The sequence below is a fragment of the Phragmites australis genome, chromosome 19 (genome assembly GCF_958298935.1).
Source record: "Phragmites australis chromosome 19, lpPhrAust1.1, whole genome shotgun sequence".
In the NCBI taxonomy this organism is placed as follows: Eukaryota; Viridiplantae; Streptophyta; class Magnoliopsida; order Poales; family Poaceae; genus Phragmites; species Phragmites australis.
Window position 1 is genome coordinate 4,482,932 of NC_084939.1, and position 23,144 is coordinate 4,506,075.

At 44.1% G+C, this 23,144-nt stretch overlaps 1 protein-coding gene across 1 annotated transcript; it reads left to right on the top strand.

The window, feature by feature from the left end:
* Positions 1–220: 220 nt before the first annotated feature.
* On the top strand, positions 221–2,447 carry LOC133900584 (galactoside 2-alpha-L-fucosyltransferase-like). Its single transcript, XM_062341772.1, has 2 exons — positions 221–728; positions 841–2,447. The coding sequence occupies exons 1-2, from the start codon at positions 506–508 to the stop codon at positions 2,316–2,318; spliced, it is 1,701 nt and encodes a 566-aa protein (XP_062197756.1). The 5' UTR covers positions 221–505; the 3' UTR covers positions 2,319–2,447.
* The last annotated feature ends 20,697 nt before the right edge of the window (positions 2,448–23,144 follow it).

A 23,144-nucleotide genomic window follows, 5' to 3' on the forward strand; every position in this document is an offset into this window, starting at 1 on the left:
CCAAGCCATTCTGTGCAGAAAAAAGAAAGGACCACGCAAAATTTCCACGCCGATCCATGAAAAAGGCAGCTCGTCAATCTGATTGGCTAGATACCATCTCATACCAGCACGTGTGCAAGTCGAAGTCTCAAGTTCTGACTATGTAGTGAAAGAAACTGGAAGGGGGAATATCAATACAAGACAACACCAAGAAGCAACAACGAAACTGTTAAAACTGAGCAAGAGCTAATAACGGCAATATCAGCTTTACCAATACAAGTAGTCCAAGTACATGATCCTCAAATTAATCGAATTCAGCTCTGGTTTGGCACGCAGATCAAGTACGTACATGAGCCACAGATTCAGCTTCAGGGCCCGATTGCTCCATTCTTCTACGTACCGTGCACTGTGACGAACGGCAGGTCCAACTCCAACGTGCAGTACTCGTCTCGTAGCAAGCGGCTGTGAATCCATTGAAGCCTTGGCACTGCAGTTCCGATCGGCCGTGCCGGTGCAGAGGTGATCGATGGAGATGAGTGGCGCTGGAGGCGTGCCAAAGTTGGACGATCCGGCGGAGGAGCCATGGCCGGCGGCGACTGCCTGCATGACGAGGAGGGAGAAGGAGAGGTGGCGCCGGGTGCTGATCATCGTCTGCCTGGTATTGCTCGTGTTCTTCCTCCTCAGGTTGGAGAGCCCGTCAATGGTTTGGCAGAGCGCTAGAGCAAAGCTGACCGCGATGCATGGAGGAGGTACTTTCAGTCGCTCATTTCCTTGTGATTCGCGTGCTACATATATGTATACTACATATATACAAATCTAAGCTTAATTAGTGATTGTTTCGAGTTACATATTCTCCTGCAGGGTTTATGAACGCTTCTCATGCCGGTGCAACCAAGGCAGACGAGCTCCTCGGCGGGCTGCTTGCGCCCGGCTTCAGCCGCCGCTCGTGCTTGAGCCGGTACCAGTCCCATCAGTATTACAAGCACTTCCCTTACGCGCCGTCATCGTACCTCCTACACAAGCTGCGTTCCTACGAGGCTCGGCACAAGAAGTGCGCCCCCGGCACGCCGCTCTACGCCAAGTCCGTCGAGCAGCTCCGGTCCGGCCGCAGCGCCGAGGCCATGGAGTGCAACTACCTCGTCTGGCTCCCCTTCGATGGCCTCGGCAACCGCATGCTGTCGATGGTCAGTGGCTTCCTGTACGCGCTCCTGACCGACCGCGTCCTCCTCGTCGCCTTGCCCCAGGACTCCTCCGATCTGTTCTGCGAGCCGTTCCCGGACACGACATGGTTGCTCCCGCCGGACTTCCCCGTGGCCAACCTGTTCGGGCTCGGTCCGCAGCCTGACCAGTCATACACGAGCCTCCTCGACAAGAAGAAGATGGTGAACGACCCGGCGAACGCGACGGCGCTGTCCGTGCCACCGTACGTGTACTTGAGCTTAGGGTACCAGCTCGTGGACAAGCTCTTCTTCTGTGGCGAGGACCAGCTCGTGCTCGCCAAGGTGAACTGGCTGCTGCTGTACAGTGACCTGTACTTCGTGCCGTCGCTGTACTCGATCGCAGAGTTCCAGAACGAGCTCCGGCGGCTGTTCCCAGCCAAGGAGAGCGTGGCTCATCTTCTTGCCCGGTACTTGCTCCACCCTACCAATTCCGTGTGGGGCTTGGTAACGAGGTACTACCACTCGTACCTGGATCAGGCGAAGCAAAGGATCGGCATACAGATCAGGATGTTTAACTTCGCTTCCATCCCGGCCGATGACATGTACAACCAAATCCTTGCGTGCTCCCGGCAGGAGCACATACTGCCGGAGACCGATGGTGACGAGGCGGCGGCGGCGACCGGCAACCTCAGCGCGACGAACAACGGTGGTGACGAGGCGGAGGACGGCTACACGGCCATCTTGATCGCGTCTCTGTACGCCGACTACTACGAGAGGATGAGGTCGGCGTACTACGAGCACGCAGCCAGGGGAGGCGCAAGGGTGGGTGTGTTCCAGCCGACCCACGAGGAGCGGCAAGCTACGGAGAAGCTGGCGCACAATCAGAAGGCTCTCGCGGAGATCTACCTGCTCAGCTTCTCCGAAGTCCTGCTCACGTCCGGGATGTCCACGTTCGGGTACGTGAGCAGCAGCCTCGCGGGGCTGAGGCCCACGATCCTGCTCCCGGCACATGGCCATAGGGTTCCCGAGACGCCATGCCTGCAAGCCGTGTCCATGGAGCCGTGCAACCTCACGCCGGCCCGCGAGGAATGCCGGGGCAAGGCCGTGGACAAGGAGGACCTGGCCCGGCACATCAAGGTCTGCGAGGACTTTCAAGGAGGGGTTAAGTTCTTTGATTAGGCATTGTTGATTGTGTTTCGCTGCTACGAGCTTGCTGTTAGATATGTTTCATTGTTTGTGCCACGTTTGTCTAACTAGCATGGTGTCTCGCTCAATTTTGTGCAGCTAGGACAATACAACTATCATAATGTGATATTTTTGAAACACAGGGAATATTTGGTAGAGCTTTTTTTATCTAAATTCTCTGCAGAAAATGATTTTTTGTAGAAAGTAATTCTGTGGCTGAAAATGATTCTCTAAAATAAAATATATGCAGAAAGTGATTCTATGCGGGAACGAATCAGAGGAAGCTGTTTTTTCAGCTCTCTAGCTTTTAGTTCATTTCAGATAATCACCTCTACAAATTTCACTTAAAAAGCTAAAAACTGAAAGCTGCTGTTTGACAGAATTCTCCTAATTTCAACTAAAAAGCTGCTTTCTAAACTTGTTCGAACAGACCAGGATACTAACCAATTGTATGCTTGCTTCTCTCGTAGAAAAAGAACCCACTAAGCATAAATGTATGAAGTGACCTCTTTTCCTCGGGATTAGGGGTTAAGACTCACTCGAGGTACCAAATAACTATTTTATTATTACCTCTAACTCGGCTGGCGTTGCGTCAGTGTGCCACTCTCCACACTTCTAGCAATCTTCGTCGGATAAAACTTGTGCAGAGCCGCCGCCGCCATCTTGATTCAGCGCCCCCTCCCTTGAGCACCACAACTTTCAAGCTGCCGCAATCGACACTGTTTGTATACGTGTGCTCTTGATCGAGCCAGAACATGGAGCTGGTTACTCTCGATAGATGCAACCCTGCATTGTTGAAATCATAACTCAATCCCAGGAGAAGATTTTGGTTAACAGCTGCCTCAAATTTTCCCGTTGTTGATTTTTTTTTTCTGAATGTGCTAAATGTAAGATAGGGATGTAATGTTCTGCAAATTTAATGAAATCCCGTTGTTGATTTTGAGGTTAGGAGAGCTGCTTGGAGGGAGCAAGCTGTGGGAGCGCTCGAAGTTTAACTCCTCCTTTGTTTGCAGATATAATAGGATCTCCTGAGGGATAAAAGATAGGGCTGTAAGAGCAACTCTAATCGGCTCTGTATCCGATTCCCTATCGTCAAATATAGCGATCGGTAAAAAAAACGTTCTCCAACCAGCTCTCCAATTGGCTCGCTATGTTTGTGCGCTCGCTATCCGCTCGGTGTGGCTCGCCACTTCCAGCCAGCGGGTCTCGCTCGCCATCTCCATTCGCTAGAGACGATGACTTGTGGACCCTGTGAACAGTACTCGAATTTTCCTCATCATCTTCTCTATTCAAAACAATACTTTTCTGTTGCTCCAAAAATCCTAAAACTTTTTGTACTTGTTCCATAATTTATGTGCAACCCATTTTAACTAGATTCACCCAAAAAACTGTGTATAATTTAAACTAAAATTCTCCAAAAAAGACTACTTTTATAAATTGTAACAATTGTTTTGGCCTCAAATAAATTCCCAAAAATCTGAGAAAATTCACTAATATTCTTCTTATGTGATGCATTAATTTTTAAAATTATTTTCAGCCCTAGGTTATATGATGAAAAAGTGGGTTCCTTTATAATGTCCTATTTATATGCATTTTTATTATTTTATGTGATATTATTCTTTTAATTTAATTTGAATTCAAATAAAATTCAAATATATACAAAATTTAGCTGTTGAAAATATAGTCATTGTAAATATTTTTTATTTATAGGATACTAATAAAATATATATATGAGTGAAATTTAGAGAGCATAATTTAAGAAGTCGGCTAGAACGCGTAGAGAAATAAAGAAGAAATTTTTTAGAGAGGCTTTCTATATAAAGATATAGGAAGTGAGATTTAAGAAATTGGTTGAAGATACTCTAAGCATGGTTCATGTCATGAGAGGTAGTGTCTGCTGGCTCTGCTGGTTTGTCGACCTACTGGTTTTTCCGGGATGCTGTGCTTTTGCCCTTATCGTCGTTCAGGTGTCAGTGCAGTAGAGCCACTTTAGGTTGGTGGCGCTGGGTGTTACCTTTCTTACCTTTGCTCTCCTTTTCCTCCTTTTCTTCCTGTAAATATTTGCTGAACTTCCTTCTATGATAAAATTGACAAGGTTCACGCTGTCTTTTCGAAAAAAATGAAATCCCTACCCGCAAAAAAAGTCCCTTTTCACACTGCTGATCTGCTCACCGCGAGCATGAAAATCTCTCTGTCCAACTTCCAAGCATGTCCATGTGCTCTCGCGTTTTGGATGGCCGCATGCATGCCCCCCTCTCTCTCACTGCATGCATGCTGGCGCCTATTAAGATTATCCTAACTATTTTTTCTTCATTTCATTTCCTTCTAATTTTTTGTCGTTCTTATTCTCTTTATTTTCTCTAATTTTTAATAGTATCTTTTCAAAAGAGGTAAAAAGGAAAAAAAGAGAATCACATCTTAAAAGAAATGACCTTGAGAATCCCTTTATGAAAAAAATTATGAAGAGAAATCGTTAAAGCGCTGAACGAAAAAAAAAATCTCTTTGCGAAGAGATTCTGGATCATGAAAAGAATCCGTTTGGCATGGTCTTAAAGCATGTGCATCCATTAGCTCTTGAGTTGGGTGCTAAGGTAGTTATCTAGCATTGTCTCTATCTTAGTACTTCTACCGTATCCCTTAGCACCCTTTTTTTTGGTGCTAAAGTGATTTTAAATAATAAATTTTGTTACTAAAACGAAGCTAGCACAAGTAACAAACTTTAGCACTAGTGCTATGCATGGCGCCGAGCTTAACATCCATACCTACATTCGTTCGTCAGCACCATGCTACCTCATTTGTCTCTTCTTTAGCTTCTTCTTCGTACCGATGGGCCTTCCCGTTCCGTGCAAGCGAATCGGGAGTTCGGGGTTAACCCTGCGTCTCCCGCGGTAGGTGTCTCATGTGCCGTATGGCCGGCCGCACGTCACAAGAATCTCGCTGCTGTGCTTCTCCCTGCGGCGGCATCGGATTTCGACGCGATCATGTTTGCCGGTGCCAGGCAAGCCATGCCGCGCGAGGAAACGTAGGCTAGGCAAATTATATTGTCTTTTTCCCCTCTTGTTGGCATTGGCTTTTTGTTTGTAATAATGACAGTCATTGTAAATTATAAACATGAATAAGAGTATTTGGGGTAGTTTTTTCCGTAATAGCAGTGATGGTTAATTTATAAATAGGAACATAGATATTTTGTTTTCATTTTTCTCTAATTAATGTGGTAATTTCTTAGTCAGAGCGAACGTGGAGGCTTTTTTTAACCTTCAAATAATTAGATAATAGATTAAGTTATATATATATATATAGAGAGAGAGAGAGAGAGAGAGAGAGGAGAGAGAGAGAGAGAGAGAGAGAGAGAGAGAGAGATGTAAAAACAACATATGTGACTCAAGGCACAATGGTAATACTTAAATAAAAATTATAAGGTAAAAGAAAATCCTCAAATTCTCTTATCATTTGAGAGGAAAAAGGCATGTAGATTAATTAGAGCTGTGACATAGTCCTTCAAGTCATGAAACGATGATGTTTCTTTTGGAGACCTTGTGGTCAACCTATTTTACAGTTGACCTACAATATCTTTATATGCATTTAGATTTATTATTATAAGAGGTGGCATGCATAGAAGGTGGTATTTAGTAAAACTAACAGTTTGGGGATTGTAGTTATGTTCTAATATTTACATTTAGAATGCAACTATATATTCAACTAGCCCGTGCATTTGCACGGCTAGTTTTATTAAATTATTTGTCAATCTCTATTAAATAAAATTGGACAATAATTTTTTTGACAACAGTACTTAAAATCTACATAATATTACTTTTCTGCACTGTAAACCTTTTTTAGCATCGCGTTTGCAAATATAGAAACTTACGCAATAGGAATCATCTAGCTATCTTGCATGTGAGGTCCATCTCCTGCTTGAAATACTTGTCATCGTAGGGAACCGCAGCATGTCCTGCTACGCGTATGGGTTCCGTTTTTCAGTCACCTGCAGTATCTCAACCATGAACCATGATCCGTGGCTAGATTTTAAGTAACAGTTGAATGCTATACAAATCGAAGTGCTTTAATTTCAACTACAATTGTATTTTTTATAACTCTAGGTCACCAAGTTATACTCCTATTATATTACACTACTATAATCTAGTTCCAACCAAATAAGAGGTAGATCGATCCCTTCTGTTTTGGTCACTTACACGTGTTGTTATATGTACACCATCTAATGTATCACGAGATTAAGGCTGACTAATGCAAACTTTCAATACTAAAACCTACGCACTATCTAATTATTCAATGTCCTTGTACAAATATCAACGCACATTCTCATATTCTAATTATGTCATGTGGATTATTATAGTGTTTTTTCCTTCAAACAATCTATTATCATAGTGTATTGATCCCTTCTATTGTTTATATAGATATAAATAGGAACATATATATTTGGCATTTGATTAATATGGGAATTATAATGCAATTAAAAGACAGGTTTCCTCCCGAAAGCGCTCTGATTGTAGTCGAAGAGCTTGGCTTCTCATGTACCTTAATGTTGTGAAGCCATGGTATCTTGCACCGAAGGTACGGTGTCCATGCAGCTTTTCTTCACTGGATCCTGTTGATCATGCCAGAGCCAATTTGAAGAGATGATGTGTGCTTGGCTCTGCAGCGGCTTCACTTCTTCCTACGCAATATTCCCTTATTGCAATGTATTAACTCATAGGTCGTCCTCTCCGGTGTACTTCTCTCTTACTTCTGAATTTCTTGTAGCTTGGCGAAGGTAGCAGACTTTGGTTCTCCATGCTTATCGTGAATCCATCAGAATTGTTATTTATGCTCGTTGTGCACGAATTATTTGTACTGGAGATACTTCTTATTCCGGGAGTGAGTGAAACCATCTTCATGCATGCAATTTCGTCGCGGCGGTTTAATTTGCTCACAGCACCGTATACAGTGTGTTGCATAAGCTGCATGCATGTGTGTTGAAGTCTTCAATTCTGTGAATCGAGTAACTTGATATGTGTCCTGCAACGGGGGTTACGAACATCTTGTGGATCATCCGTCGTGTTTCTTGATCATAAAGGGACATCCCTCGCTGAATGGCAGACTCAGATCACGCTGTAATGAGTGCGAGCAAGGTTCTGGAGAAAAATTAGTGGTATCCCGCAATCTCGGTTGCCTCAGTTCTCATGGCGGCGACCTTTATCTTGCAGTCTTGTCGTGTTCTTGCCTCTTGGATCGTGATTGTTCTGGCAAAATAGTCCTCAAGTTGCCGTGCATTCCATCATTTCCTGAGAAAAGAAAGCACATCTTTCCAAAACGTTAGCGCTTAAAAATTTCACAGTAGCGTACCTTTGTTATATCCGTGCCTCAGCGGATGAGAATTCAGGGCAATTCTCCAAGATAATTGGCAGTGCAGGCCGGGATCAAGATCTTGACGGCAGCGGTCGGCATAGCATGCTTGCCGAAGTTGCCGTTGTCGGTGCAGCGTCGAGCGGACTCACCTGTTTCAGTAAGCGCAGTACAAAAAAAAGGGTATATGCAATATATAATAATAGGGTTAGCTTGAAAAATTAGGTACAAGGTTTGAGTTGCTAATCCCTGGCAACAGTATAGAAAAGCTTGTTGACGCTAGTTATGTGCACAATATAAATATCGCAAATGCACGAGTTAATTGTAGCCTTCCACCCAGAGTATTGTAAGGTTATTATATCCATAAGGATCAGCAAGCAAACTATAGAGTTTTCTACATAACCTAACATGATAATCCTATGTGTTAAGCACAATTGCATATGTGATTGCCATTGATTGCTGTAAGTAAAGGACCAAAGAATAGATATGTGTTAAGTACTATCTCAGTAGCAATTAATTAGGGTTCAAGCATAAAGATGGCCTAAGCATAGAATATGATCAGCCTACTTAAATTGGTGGATCACTCTTTGATTATTGCATAATATTCCTGATTCTCCCCTCGCGAGGGTGTTACGTAGAAAGGGTTCATATCTTAGATTTTCGTATGAATGCTACATTGAAGGTACCTTATGTTGATGCTAGTTACGCGTACAAAATAAATATCGCATAAGCGCACGGGTCAATTGTAGCCTTTCACCTAGAGTATTCCGAGGTTATCGTATCTATAAGAATCAACAAGCAAACCATGGGGTTTTCTACACAATCTAGCAAGTTAATCCTATGCGTTAAGCGCAATTGCATATGTGGTTGTTGTTGATTGCTTTAAGAAATCTTAAAGAACCAAAGAACTAAAGAACGGGTAGATCTCAAGCCTTAGCTAGATAAGCATTAAGTACTATCTCAGTAGCAAATAGTTAGGATTCAAGCATAAAGATCGCAAGAATATTATATGATCAGCCCTATTTACATCCGTTGATCTCCCTTTGGTTGTTGCCTAATCATCCGACTTTTCATCCTTGCTAGGCTGTCACTAGAAAGTCTAGTTAGCTATCGGTTTTCATACGACATACAATCGTTGAAGGTACTTTATCAATGCGCATCTAATTATATGCTAATTCGACCAATAGATCTAATCACCATGATTACATTTACCAGCTAATTATCTAAGATGCCTTAGATGAATAATTAAGCATAAGCATATAACAGGACCCAAAGAGACTATAGGATGGCAGATCAAATATATAAAAGCTTAATGACTCTTTGTAAAGTATAAGATACAATCATCATCGTGGCATACCTTGATGGTAGCAGTTTTAGCTCTGACCCCGTCTAATTAGAGCCTTGCGGTCTAATTAGACCACAAAAACTAGTCTTACTAATGCTAAATATGGAGGCATCTCACCGTGATTAGTTGTAGACTTGGGTCTTTCGATGGTTGGAACATGCAGGGGGGCATCTATATATAGTCCTGTAAGTCGGTGGCCATGAAATGGACAAAACCAGGATTGTGGTCAGTACCCTAGCTTGTGCCACATGACACTACCTAGGATTCATCATGGCGGCTATGATTTTCTCGCAGGTCGGTTCCCCCACCTTCTAGAAGATGTCCAGAGGTTGTTTGGTGGCCCCAATGTGCGTAGATTTCTCGGTATGGACTCTTCAAGATATGACCAAATCTTTGGTGATATGGATTCCATCTTTAGTGGCTTTGTTCCATCTTTGGGGTTGTCAATGATAGCTTCTAGAAGTCTTGATCAATGGGAAAGTCCCTGGCCTCTGGAAGGGCCGAAAGGGGGACAAACCCTAGTGTGCCACGTGGCACCATGGGTTGTGCCGTGCGGCACCACTAGGTTGTGGGCCTATGTTAACCCACTTCCTGGTGGTTGAATGCCTATCTTCTCATGAAGTCCACTTGTGCTTGATTTTGTCGTCACTTCTGCTAATATCTGCAAATCATAACAATATGACACTTTACACGAATACCGTCAAGGTTAGCATTAATAATCAATAATAATGACATATAATTATTAATATATTAAGAGAATATGATGTTGAAAGATGTCAATAATTAGCGTCAACACCTTATCAACATGCACCTATATTATCATGCTATGTCAACTAATTGATCTAATCACCATGATTACATCTATCGACTAGTTGTCTAAGGCACCCTAGACGAAGGATAAAGAGCATGCCTAAACTAGTCTAAACTAGTCTAGGTAACTAATGCTAAACATGGAAGCATTTCGCCGAGATTAGCTCTAGACTTGGATCTTTCGATGGCAGGAATGTGTAGAGGGTCATCTATATATAGTCCTGGAAATTGGCAGCCATGAAATAGCCAATTTGGCAAATGTGCCATGCGGCACCATGCCTTGTGTTGCACGACACCAACTCTGTTTTGTCGTGGCCGCTTCGGTTTTGTTGTAGCCGGTTTCCTCTCTTTCTAGAAGATGTCCAGGGGCTATTCGGTGGCCCTAATGCATGTAGATTTATCGATATGGACTCCTCAAGTTATCTCCAAATCTCTGGCGATATGGATTCAATATTTAGTGGTTTTGTTCCATGTTTTGGGTTATTGGTGGTAGCTTCTGGAAGTCTTGATCGATGGGAAAGTCATTGGCCTATGGAAGGGCTGAAGGGGGGTCAAGCCCTAGGGTGCCACATGGCACAACGGGTTATGTCATGTGGTGCCACTAGGTTGTGGGCCCATGTTAGCCCACTTCTTGGTGGTTGAACGCTTGTCTTCTCCAGAAGTCCATTTGTGCCTGATTTTCTCATCTTTTCTGTTAATATACGCAAATCATAATAATACAACACTATGAACGAACACAATCAAAGTTAGCATTAATAATAAAATAATAATGATAGATAATGATTAATATATTAAGAGAATGTGATGCTAAATGATTTCAATAATGAGTGTCAGCAATATTAAAGTCTACCCTATTAATATTGGGTGAGTTTCTTGACTACAAGTGTTTGCCATAGGAATTCTAATCCACCTCATATTTTGTTTAAAAGAGAAGCCATAATTGTGCTTCGACCTGTTTCCATGAGAGCTATGCAGCGCCGAGATGGATGTCCTCACACTACTACACAAATGCTCATATGAGACTCTTTGTCTCTCATGGTTCATTTGGAACCGTGTGAGAAAAAGTATCCTTCACAGTTCCAGCCTAGAACCATGAGAGAGAACGGAAAACTAAACAACTGCGAGAGACATGACCTATCTCCTACCACTACAACAGAACATGTCACCCGAATCGAGTTATCAGTGCTGGGTAGGCTATTACCGACACTGGTGAAGTACCAGTGCTAATCGTAACTTCCTGTGCTCGATCAATGATCGAGTCGAGTTGAACCAGCACTGATACTCAGTATTAGTGCCGACTCAAAGTATAAATCGGTACTGATAGTATCAGTGCCGGTTTATAATTCGAACTAGCATTGATACAATCTTCAAACCTGAAATTTAGTATAGTCTAATTTTAGCTCATGCGTCAGGTCCGGCCTCCTCCTTATCTCTTTCTCTCTCCCTTGTCTCTTCATGCCCGCATAACCGCACTCACCGGCCTCCTCCTCCCATCCTCCCTCATCGGCCTCTCTCTCCCCTCACCAGCCTTCCTCCCTCTCCTGCCTCTCTCTCCCCTCACCGATCTCTCTCTCCCCTCACCACCCTCTCTCTCTTTCCTCATTAGCCTCCCTCACCGGAAGGGAAGAAAAGCAAAAGCGGGAAAACCATGGTTCTTGGTTCATCAACATCTGGTGATACCTGAGCGCCGCTATGTAAGGAACCTTCCAGATAATATTCTAATTAATCACCAGAAGGGTCATTATTTATAATCACAACCTCAATGATTAACCAGAATATCATCCCGGTAGCCCCAACATGTTGTTTGCGCCCAATATCAGAACACATGCCTTTTCAACATATACATCACAACAAAACTTAAGAAAGAGTAAATAATAAAATTATATTACAAGTTCTTAAGCATGCAATAAGTTATTACAATTTACAGTAAAAGAGAGCTAGGAGGAGACTAAGACCAGCTCAGCTCCTAACCAACAAAAGAAACTAAGTAGCGGAAGACTAAAACTATATAATAAAAGGAGGATGGAGCCATATGCTCTTATACTCTATCACAAAAGCACGCCAACAGAGTAAGATATACTACTCATATCCGCCATCACCCTCGGCAGGCGTGAAATAGCCAAAAACTAACTCCTCCTCGCCGGTAGCACCTGAAATAACAGCGTGAGTACGAAGGTACTCGCAAGACTTATAAATAGCCCGACTAGGATTATGCATTTGGATATTAGCAAAAAAAGGCCACATGGTTAAGTAAACTTCAGATACGAAAGCAAATTTGACATAAACATGTGTGAGCATCTATACTAGACCAAAGTAACAAAATAGCCCATAAACATCAACTGAATATAACGCAAATGGAACCATAGTAGTAACATCTATAATGAACCATCTCAACCATACCAAAACCACATTCGTAACTCTACGATTGCTGCAAATGGACAAAAGCATGCTCATGACCGAGAGCGCGGTATTTTAAAATGTCTTTACACCCTGTAGGGGTACTCCTTTACCTACACGACTTGATGACCATACGGCTTGCATGACCACATAGATCCATACAAGGAGTACTTATGTCAACCTTTTCCAACAAGCCCCGACCATTTGAACATGCGCCGATAGGTGCGGGATTATCCAGAATCACTCCTAGAGCAAACTGGATATCCCAATCGGCCTCATGCCCGACACCATTGACCCGTATGCTAAAAAACTATAGCTACAAAGGTAATCGGCTTATCGTTCCCATATGCAACATATAGTGAGCACGAAAAGTGCTAAAGCCAACTGCAACAATGATAGGTGCTTAAACGATGCAAGCAGTCTACGGTGTCCGGGTTCCTCTCCCGACCTACCCAGGGGAACTCCACATCTGGGTAAGACAAACACCCCTAACACTGCCCACATCTCTTCTCATCCTCACCGCTCATCCAACCAACATCATCAACCCATCATTGTGATCAATGTGCAAGTAATTAAAGCCTATGCTCGCGAACGATGAAACATTCCACCGCTCGACTTCTACCGAGGACCTAAGCACTTGCTAAGCATCACGAATAACATTTTAAGTTAGATAACACCATATTAAACCCAGGCTATAAGGATACGAATCAACAATTAATTAAGACAAGAGAATTAGTGCATCAACATAGGTTCTACCCATCATAAACCCGATATCGACTCGAACTCATGTATAACATACATAAAGCGTAATTTATCACATTAGACACATATGATACAAAGTGTTGGGAGAAATATGCTTAGTTGCTTGCCTTGCTCCTCAGGTGACCACCTCATGCTATCCGCGTAACACTCGTAGAATTTTGATAGATTGACGTCGCCTTCAGCCACAGTCAGGCCACGTGTTGATTCTTCATTCACTAAACAAGAACGCATGCAATGATGAGTATGAATGAAGTACAACGATGCATGCCACAATAAGCATAAGATAAAATGCCATAAAACTATGCTATATAATGTATGAAAATATTTTTCCTAGATAGAACAAGTCACAAGAAGACTAGCAAAATTAGTTTCACCCATTTTGGACTCGCAAAGAATTAACGGTGAATTAATGAAATCTTAACCTAATTAATTCATCCTAAAACGTTAATTAATTGTTTAACAGTTGCGGATATTTTTAATAGGTAGAGAAGGTTATTATGAAATAAAAAAATTGAATTCATAATTTTTAGAGCTACGGAGAATTTATTATAAATTTTACAAGACTCACATCGTCTGATGAACAGTAACTACGGGGCCTCAGCGAATTTTTGCGGAGTCTCCGGACTTTCCAAAACAGTTGTTCTTCGCGGGAAAAATGGCCAATTTGATTTGCGAGCTTCTCCAATCCAAACGAATACATATTTGAGATAGTTTAGAGAGTCTAGAATTCACTCATTAACCTAGCAACACGATTCCTAACTCAAATCTCATCTAAATTCTCTAAATTAGCTCCAAAACTCAAGAACCCTAGAACTTCACTGTAACTCAAAATCGACCAACCAAATCACGCATTCACGCTAGGAAAAGCCTAAGAGACTTACCCACTATGCTTGTGGTGGTTGGTGACTGTCGGGTGATGAAGGAAACGGAGGAATCCGCTCGGGAGATGAAGAAATCGGGTGTTCCTCGTGCTTCAACCAAAACACCAAAAGATGTCAAATCCGACTCGAATCCTTTGGGAAAGAGCAAACGAATTGGATAGATGGGAAGCTTATGAGCTCGTAATCACGTGAGTACCACATGCTTACCTCAAATCCTTCTCTTGAGGTTGGATTTTGGGGAAGAGGGAGAGAGAGCTTGAGAGGGGGGGGGGAGCAGCTCGGCTGCTCTTGTGGCCAGTTGAGCCTGGGTGGGAGCAGGTGGGAGAGTGAGGGAGAGAGAGAGCAGGTGGGGCTGCTGCCTCTTTGATTGAGTGAGGTGTGGGGCCGGGTGGTGGGTCCCACATGTTAGAGAAAAAGTCTATTTCAACAGCGAATCACATTCTTTTCTCTCCTAAATTTCTTTCTCTCATCCAAATGACTCAGAACAAAGTGCTCTAGTGTGCCAAAATAATTTACCTCAAACTAATCATGGTGCTAATGATGCATAATTAGACTTAATTATATAATTACAGTTTCGGGACGTGACACGCTATTTCCCTCATTTCTTGGTGTCAATTTCTAAATAGGGGTTCTTTATTCATGCTTGGTGATGAGGAGGCATGGGTGGCAACTGTCGTACCATCCTCTTCGGGTCCACTTCTTGCTTGGTGCCTTTTTATCTTTTATTTTTGTTGTTGTTCTCCTTTTTGTTCCTAATGTGTATTGCTTCCCTGTTGATGTGTGCGGGTAGTGGTGATTACGGTCTTCTTGGCGTTGGGTTTCACCTTCTATGCTTCTTTCTGCCATTCGTCAAAAGAGATGTGGTTCATTATGTGGTCATGGGTCTCTACACACCACTGGCAAGCAGCTGCATCTTTGCCCCCCTTATGTTTCAGTCAGTCCCCTTATGTGACCCTTCTTCAGAGTAGTTAGGTATGCATTCCTTCCGTATTATGGTTTGTTAATATATGCTACTAACTTCAGATAAATGTATTATGATTGTTGAATGCTTCTGATCGTGCTCTATGAGATGATTGTAATATGGTATGATTACTAAGTGCTTCTGATTGTGCTTTGTGAGATGATTGTAATCACCGCTGTGAGATGATTGGAATTTATGGTATGATTACTAAAAGCTTTCGATTTGCTTCTATGAGATGTTGGTTTTCTTTTTTTTGTTTTTTGGAAAATAGTAATATTGTCGGCTAAACTCACAAACCGGCACTAATAACGAGTATCAATGCCGGTCTGTCGGAGGATGAACTCCTGTCGCAGGGATCCCGAGAGACCCCTTTTTAGAGATTCGGCCGGGGGGATGATCCTGAATGAGTTCATCGGAGAAATAAATGGAAATGGAAATAAATGCAACGGCCAGTGGTGGGGGATGGTCGACCTAGTGCAAAGAGAAATAAATGCATCGGAGTTTAGACAGGTTCGGGCCGCACGGGGGCGTAATACCCTACTCCTGTGTGGATGCAATATCCTTCCTCAAAGGGAATCCCTCTGGGATATATATGGTTACAAGAATATATTGTCTAACTGAGAGCTTGAGGCTCCCTTGCTCTAGCTCTGCTCAAGCTTGCTTGCGGTGTTCTTCGGATGATGTCTTCGATCGTCTCGATCTGTCTTCGGATGTTTTCTCGTGTGTCTCTGTCTCTTTCTCCTTGATCTCGTTTGCCTCCTTTTATACGCTCGCCGACCACGATATACCCCAAATGGGAAAGAGGGGGCTCAAGTTCCAAGACGCCACGACTTAGAAATGCGTCATCATTCCCTCTGGGCGAAGTGACAGGGGCGGTGGAAAAACGCGGCGCGCATCCGACCACCCGTCACTGTGGACGTCCTGGCGCCGTTGAGAGGGCCCACCGGGCGGCCACAGAGGCACCCGACGCGCCCACCCTGTCTTGTTCTTCTGCCAGGGCAGGGTGGCAGGCGGAATGCTTTGATCCTGGCAACGTTAGCCCGAGATACCCCGGATGATACGGGACGGGACCCGTGCAATTAATGGACCCACGCCCCCCTGCCAAAGCATGGCAGGGACTGACACTGCGGCGGGAACAGTTGGGGATGTCAGGATGTCAGGATGTCAGGCCGCGCATGCCCATTAAATGCGGCCTCGGACCTTTGACTGGTTGACACCTCGTCGACGAGCCCTTCTGAGTCGTCGGGGCATCGGGTGCTCTCGCGCGAACCTTCGGGGAACCGAGTGCTCGGGGGCTGCCACGTGCAGCCCCGAGCACTCTCTCCCGAGCACTTCTGTAGAACCTTTGGGGAACCGAGTGCTCGGGGGCTGCCACGTGCAGCCCCGAGCACCCTCTCCCGAGCACTTCTGTAGAACCTTCGGGGAACCGAGCGCTCGGGGGCTGCCACGTGCAGCCCCGAGCACCCTCTCCCGAGCACTTCTGTAGAACCTTCGGGGAACCGAGCGCTCGGGGGCTGCCACGTGCAGCCCCGAGCACTCTCTCCCGAGCACTTGGCTCTTCGGCCCATCGGGAGACTATGGTGCTCGGGGGCGAGCGGGCACCTCCCCGAGCACTTTCTTCCTGGTACTTGGACTCTGCGGGTCATCGGAGAACTGGGGTGCTCGGGGACCAGAGGCTATGGCCCCGAGCACCTTCTCCCGGAACTTAGATTTTCCTCATCCTGCAGGAGGGACCTCGCGGGATGATGACATGTGGCGGACGGCTGGCCTGGTCTCGGGACTCAGGGACCCCCGGTTCCTGATACACCAACACGGTCCAAAACAAGGAACTGGTATCAATGCCAATTCCTTGTTATGGACCGGCACTGAGACTATCAGTGTCGAGTAGTCATTGTCGGTTCAAAAACCAGCACTAATGTCATTTTTGTGCTGGCACTGATGACTCATTATCAGTTCCAGTTTGAAATCGTGAATGATGATAGAATACTCCGGAATCATTGAAAATATCTAGGGGTAAGACTCTCTTTCATGGTTGCCATCAATCATCCTTTAGAAAAATGATGGCCCATTGTCTCCCAAGCTGGGCAAGGCTTTAACTCCCGACAAATTTGGCCGGCTCTCTCCACCTCCTGCTAGGTTCACCCTATATCATCCTTCACAGAGGATGACATTGAGCTTCCTGGTGATAGCCCTAAGCCAATCGTCAGCTTCCATTGGGTCTTCAGTGTTATCAAACGTTGGAGGCTTGATCCTCATGAAGTTTGCCATCTTGCTTGGTGGTCTGAAACCATAACCTCGGTTATTGTTTGCTCCTTGTGCTATGGCCTCCATTAGACGGGTTTGATTGGCCATTACTGCCACTAGGTCATTAGTTGGTGGTGGGGGCAGTTGGGTCCTCTGGCTGTTGTGGCGGCTTTGTTGTACCTCTTCCTGACTAAACTCTTGGTCTTCTGCTAGGTCTTCCTCAACCTCATTATCATCCACATACTTTCACTTGATTAATGGCCGAGTTGGTTGTTGGCAGCTCTGCCTCGGCCTGCAGTGGCTCTGCTTCGGCCCCTTTGGCCCCATTGGCCTCTCTCTCTCTCTCTTGCTCCTCTTGCGACCTTCACTTCAGATTCACTCTCATGGGCCACATTGTTTAAGATCCTTTGGCGTCATTGCTAAATACGAGGCGGCTGCCTTATTGGTTCCATCTATTCCCCAAGGATAAGAGAGGAAGTAAGAGTTGACGTACAGAGCTTCAAGATGGGGGCAAGCAAGATAGAAGCAAGGGTAGCCTTACCAAGCACACAATCAAAGAGACAACAAGAAACAGCACCACACACAAGCACAAATTATGTAGATTATTAAACAAACCTAGGACTATATTCACTAGGTTAGTACTACAAGAGTCCTCGGATCTAGTACACAACAAAAGCATGCTCGCAGAGCATCAGGCTACATGGTCCCTTACAAAAAAAAAGCCACTAAAAGGCCTACTCCTTCTACTAACTCGTCATGACGTGTCGTCCTCAAGCATCGGTTGTAGATCCATTAGTGCTGTTGTTGGCGGCTGACTCAACCGATGAGCGAGTTCCTGCTGGTGATGGAGTAGAAGCGGGGTCGGTGAATCCATCATTGTCGTCGTCATGGTCGCTAACAGGCACGTGCTCACTAGGGTCCTCCTCCACAAAACTATCGGCAGCTAGTACCATGTCTCCATCCTTGATCAGATCTGTGGGCACCATACCTCCTCTAGCAGTTCAAACTGGTCAGGGGTCGATCCTACCTTCTACTATGGCTATTGTGGTATGCACTAGTAGTAGTGGAACACCTAATAGGACAATGTGGCGTGTCTAGCTCGCAAGTAACCTGAGGGTCCTCTTCCGAGCAGTCCATTTGACACGGGAGCTATCCTGGGCATTCTGCCTACTAAGCTCTTTGCAATGCTCCCTAACTACCCTCTGCCATCCTTAGCGATTCCTCATAGCTACTACTACCCATTAGCTGATTTTTTTAATCTGGTCATATTTCAGTCTTTCTTTAAAAGAAAATGAGTTTATATTCATTAATCTTTTATTTTCCTATAAATATTGATGTAAAAGTGGTTAATTATAAATTTCCTGCTCCAGAGCTTGGACCCAGCTAGGCTTTTGGAGTTTTGGATAGATTTTATCCTTTTTTGAAAAAACCTCCATGGATATATGCTTGGCAAAGGGATTTGTTATTAATTGGTGGCAAGACCACCCTGATCAAATCTTGTCCGAGTAACATTCCTACTTAGTACATGTCAATGTACCTATTGCCAAAAACAATTCAAAATTGAATGAAAAAAAATAGAAGTATAATTATACTTGGTGGGTCCAGATTATAATGATGTTGGACCCAAAGATTGTACAGATTCGAATGGAGTAATTAAATCAATATTACTTGGTGAGTCTAGATTATAATGATATTGATTGATTTGTACATTATATGGATTTTTATAGAGTCACGATAGACTTATGTTTGGTGATGTCATTGGTGTTCTCAACTAGGTATGTATCCCTTTCCCTTTTCATGTGATACCTACATAAAGACATATGCTCCTATCATCACCACCACTTTAAGAGGGGGCACATGCCCCCTCCCCTAAGTCTAGGGGTGTACAAATGGTTTTATATGGAGTTGCAATGGAATTGTGTAATATATGATAGTATCTTAAGAGCATATAGATTTATTAGTTTGCTATATGGGGTTGGTTAATGGGACCTGCAAGTTCAAAGTTGCTTAGCAAATAAGTCATCTGTGAACTTCTTAGTATTGCAATCAAATAATTAAGGGTGTGTTTGGTTGGGGGGATGAAGGTGGATGGGATATGGCGATCCATCTTTTTAAGGTGTTTGGTTGAATAATGAATGAGATATGATCATCCACTTTGAGAAATATTCCTCATATATGTTGGATAGAGTGAGCCGGTTCTTTTGGCTGGATGAGACCATCCACCTTTTCTAATCTTGACTAATAGTAAACTGATTAGTGCTAATTAGCATGTTATATTACTAATTAGTATTTAACATTATGGGATTATGGTTGATAAGTGTTGATTAATGCTGGTTAGCACTAATTTGTGTGTTTATTAGTGTATAATTGTATTGATTAGAGTACAATTAGTGATAATTAGCATGCTTTGATGTTAATTAGTAATTATTATGGCAAGAATCGCATTGATAAGTGTTAGTGCGTACTTATTTGTGTATGATAAACTATTAGTATTTGATCTTAAGAAACATAATTTTGTTAATTATTCTCATCACATCTGCCCTCATCACTCCAACCAAACATAAAAATGTCTCATCCTATCCACACAACCAAACAAACAACTTATATGGCCTTATCCCTAAAAATAGGAATGGCCATAACCCATCTAACCTTGCACTTCAACAAAGCGCACCCTAAATTCAGGATTGAAAAGGCTTCAGTTGGCTCTTTTTCTGATCTGAGTACAAACAAGTACGCATTATCTGAAAGCCTACATTTTGATTCCATCACACATAGCGTGCAAGCGAACTTCACGTGTGAGGGTTGATGAGTTGATGCCTAAGAGGGGATGGTGAGGGTGAGGTGGCTAACCTTGGCACCGGCGGCTCGGCAGGCACTGGTGGTTGAGCCTTAGCATCGCTCGGAGGAGAAAGCTTGTCGAGATCATGAGTTTCTATCATCGTCCATATAGGTGGCAGTCCTTTCTTTGAAAAGACCAAGGGTTCCGCATGGAATGGAACTTCTATCAGAGAGGTTCTGGGCCAGTGGTGGGGTCTCTAAATCGGAGGGAGAGAGTGACTTTAAGGCCATCAGCACGCCGGAGCTGGTATGGGAGGCCAAGGCAACGGGGTTCACGACAGCGGGCCATGTGATAGCAAAGGTTGATTTGCCATTGCCATTTGCTACGAAGGTAAATGTTTCACCAGTTTCTGCAGGGATGAACAGGAGGGGGTAGCTGGCAAGGAGAATTGTCGATGTGATTGTTCAAAGAAATGTGGAAGCTCGGCCATGGCGAGGCCATTTACCACAAACTAGGGTTCTCCGCCTCTCACGTTTGGAGATGTTATTGTTGCTACGACACTCGAAGGTTGGCGATGTAAACCCACGCCAACGCGGTTGGCTGGGTTGCCACATCACTTGGAGACATCGTCTCCGACGACGGCAACGGGATCTCAATCTGATGATTCTGCTGATCAGGTGACTTTTGAGTTGGATTCAAAATCAAATCGAAAGCATGCTAAGCCGAGGTTTCTAGATTGTAAGCCCATGCTTTAGCCCAGCATTCGTTTCCGGATGACCTTGGGTCTAGTCGCCCTCTTCTCCAAAACTGGGAGGTGTTGCCTGGCCAACCCTAGGGCGCCATCTTCCCTTCTATCTCCTCTACAAGCATGTTCATATGCTGAGGTCATAAGGGAAAGCATGGAGAATGGAGGTGTGAACTAGGTCATGCAGCTTGGTGGTGTTCCGAACCATGGTTTGGCTAGGGGCAACGGCGGAGGCTAAGGCAGTTTTATCGGCCGGGGTGATTATCAACTGGTGAATCAAGTTTTTCAACTGGGTCATGGCAGCAGAAGGTATTACACTAGATACCATGGAAACCGGTATGCATACGATGGTCGTGGTGGTGGCTATTACCCCCATCAACATTGTGGCCGCTTCGGTGGGCGCGCCGGCCGTTATGGTGGTTTCCCGGGAGCTTCGGCACCAATTCATGGTGCTCAGGCTTTTCAAGGCCACCTGGAAGCTCTTGCCATTGGCGGGTCTGCCCCGGTACCTCTTCAGTTGGGTGTACATATGGGTGCGGCACTTTAGGGCTCATCGAATTCATGTGATGTTCCGGCGTAACATGGTGTCATGCCTCTAGCGGCAGGAGTTCTATAGGCAAAGGTGGTTCCTAAAGTGATATTGGGTATTGCTGGGGTGGCTATGCCCACATCATGAGGGTGCAATGGCGAAGGAGGGCTGGCGGTAGAGGCTTCGGTGCCTATTGCCAGTTCGAAAGTAGCACCTGGAGGGGCTGGAGGTCTAGCTGATGCTGCTCCAATGGCGGTGAAGGCCCCTGGATCCTCTGTTCAGGGAGTAGCAAAGGACGGTACCGGCAAAGCTAAACCCTACTATTTTCGTTGTTTTACAAAAGGACATGTGCAAGAGGATTGTTCCACGACTTTGTTTTGCGACATCTATGAAAGCGAGGAGCATGCAACTCATAGATGCCCTCTCTTGAAAGCAGTCAAACTGGTCGTTGTACCATGTGGTTATGCCGCAGTGGAAGGCTTAGGGTTTTATTATATCCCACACTCATCTAGCCAAAAAACCAAAAATGAGTCCAAAACAGCTTTGTGGAAGTGATTAAGGGTTCCTTGTCCATAGCTAATGTCACGGCGGAGCTTCAAAGATTAATTCCTGGCAGATGGAAGTGGGTTATGGAGGAAAATGGAGACAATACGTTTGAGCCATCTTTCCATCCAAAGCAGAATTAAAGCGTCTAGTGGAATGGGGTGTCATATCCAGACCAAGACACAAAATGATAAGATGGTGATCGAGGAGTAGGGTGCAAGTGAAGAGGTTAAATATATGGTGCCAAAGGTATGGCTCCAGTTCCAGGGGTTGTCAAAGGAACTAAGGGACTTTCTTATCATTTGTGTTATTGGGTCCATCCTAGGAGTCACCCAGATGGTAGATATGAAATTCACTAGGAGGTATGACATAGCTTATATGCAAGTATCAGTCATTGACCCCAATCTTATTCTAGAATTTATTGATGTGGTAATTGGCGACTATCTTTATGAATTGCAATTTAGTGAAGCCAAATGAAAATGAAACAAATCTGGTACATATAAATATGGATAATGCATAAGATAAGGACGAGAATAGTGAGAAGGGTGAAGATGCTAATATGGAAGATTCAGAACCTGCTTTTGATGCTTTCAGAGATGCACACAACAATTCACAGGACCATGCAAAGGGTTTTGGTGGCTCAACTGAAATTGGGAAAAAGGCATCGACGCTGGTTGTGGTGTCAGGGCTCAACATCGGTCTGGTTGGTCACGCGTCAGTCTCTCGGCAGGCGGTGCGTCTAGGAGGATGTGGCTGGGGCTGGGTAGAACGCGGTGGGGGATCTGGCAACGATTCCTAATGCGGCCACTTCGAGTTCACGTGGGAGCAAGAGACGGGTTGACTCGGTGGATCAAGATTCCTTGGAGCGGGCTGCAAAACTGAAGTCGCGTTATAACTTGGACAAGCCTACAATGATAGGGGAGCTAAATTTGTCTATTTTATCCTTTTCCGATGAGTATATGGTTTCCAATATTAATAGTGTGGGTGTTCTTTTGGGTAACGAAGTTAATCATGTTGTGCAATCTATTTCTACTATTAAAAACAATGAAATATCGTGTCAAAATAATGTTGAAAAAATAGATAAATTATTATATATGCTTGAAAAGGAAGAGAAGAAAATGGAAGATGAGGAGGTGTTGGATCATCTTGCTTTGAGCCACTTATGTGGCCATATAATAGGTGAGGTGATGGACACGGGCAGTGATGATTTATGTGATCAACATATTATTTCGGTTAAATCCAAAACATTATCTTCTAAAACTAAAGGAATCTGAGTTGGTACTAGTTCCAGAAAAACCAAACATCATTTTTTATGAAAGGGTTTTTTAAACAAAAATGGGTTTAAGGACACAAAAATATAAATATGTCTCGGATAGACTAGACTTCATAGCTATTTCAAAAACAGGAAGGGACATCTTCTCACAAGCTTTTCTTAAGAACCTTTGTAGAGGAAAAGAATTTCTATGACATAGTAAAGCACCTAG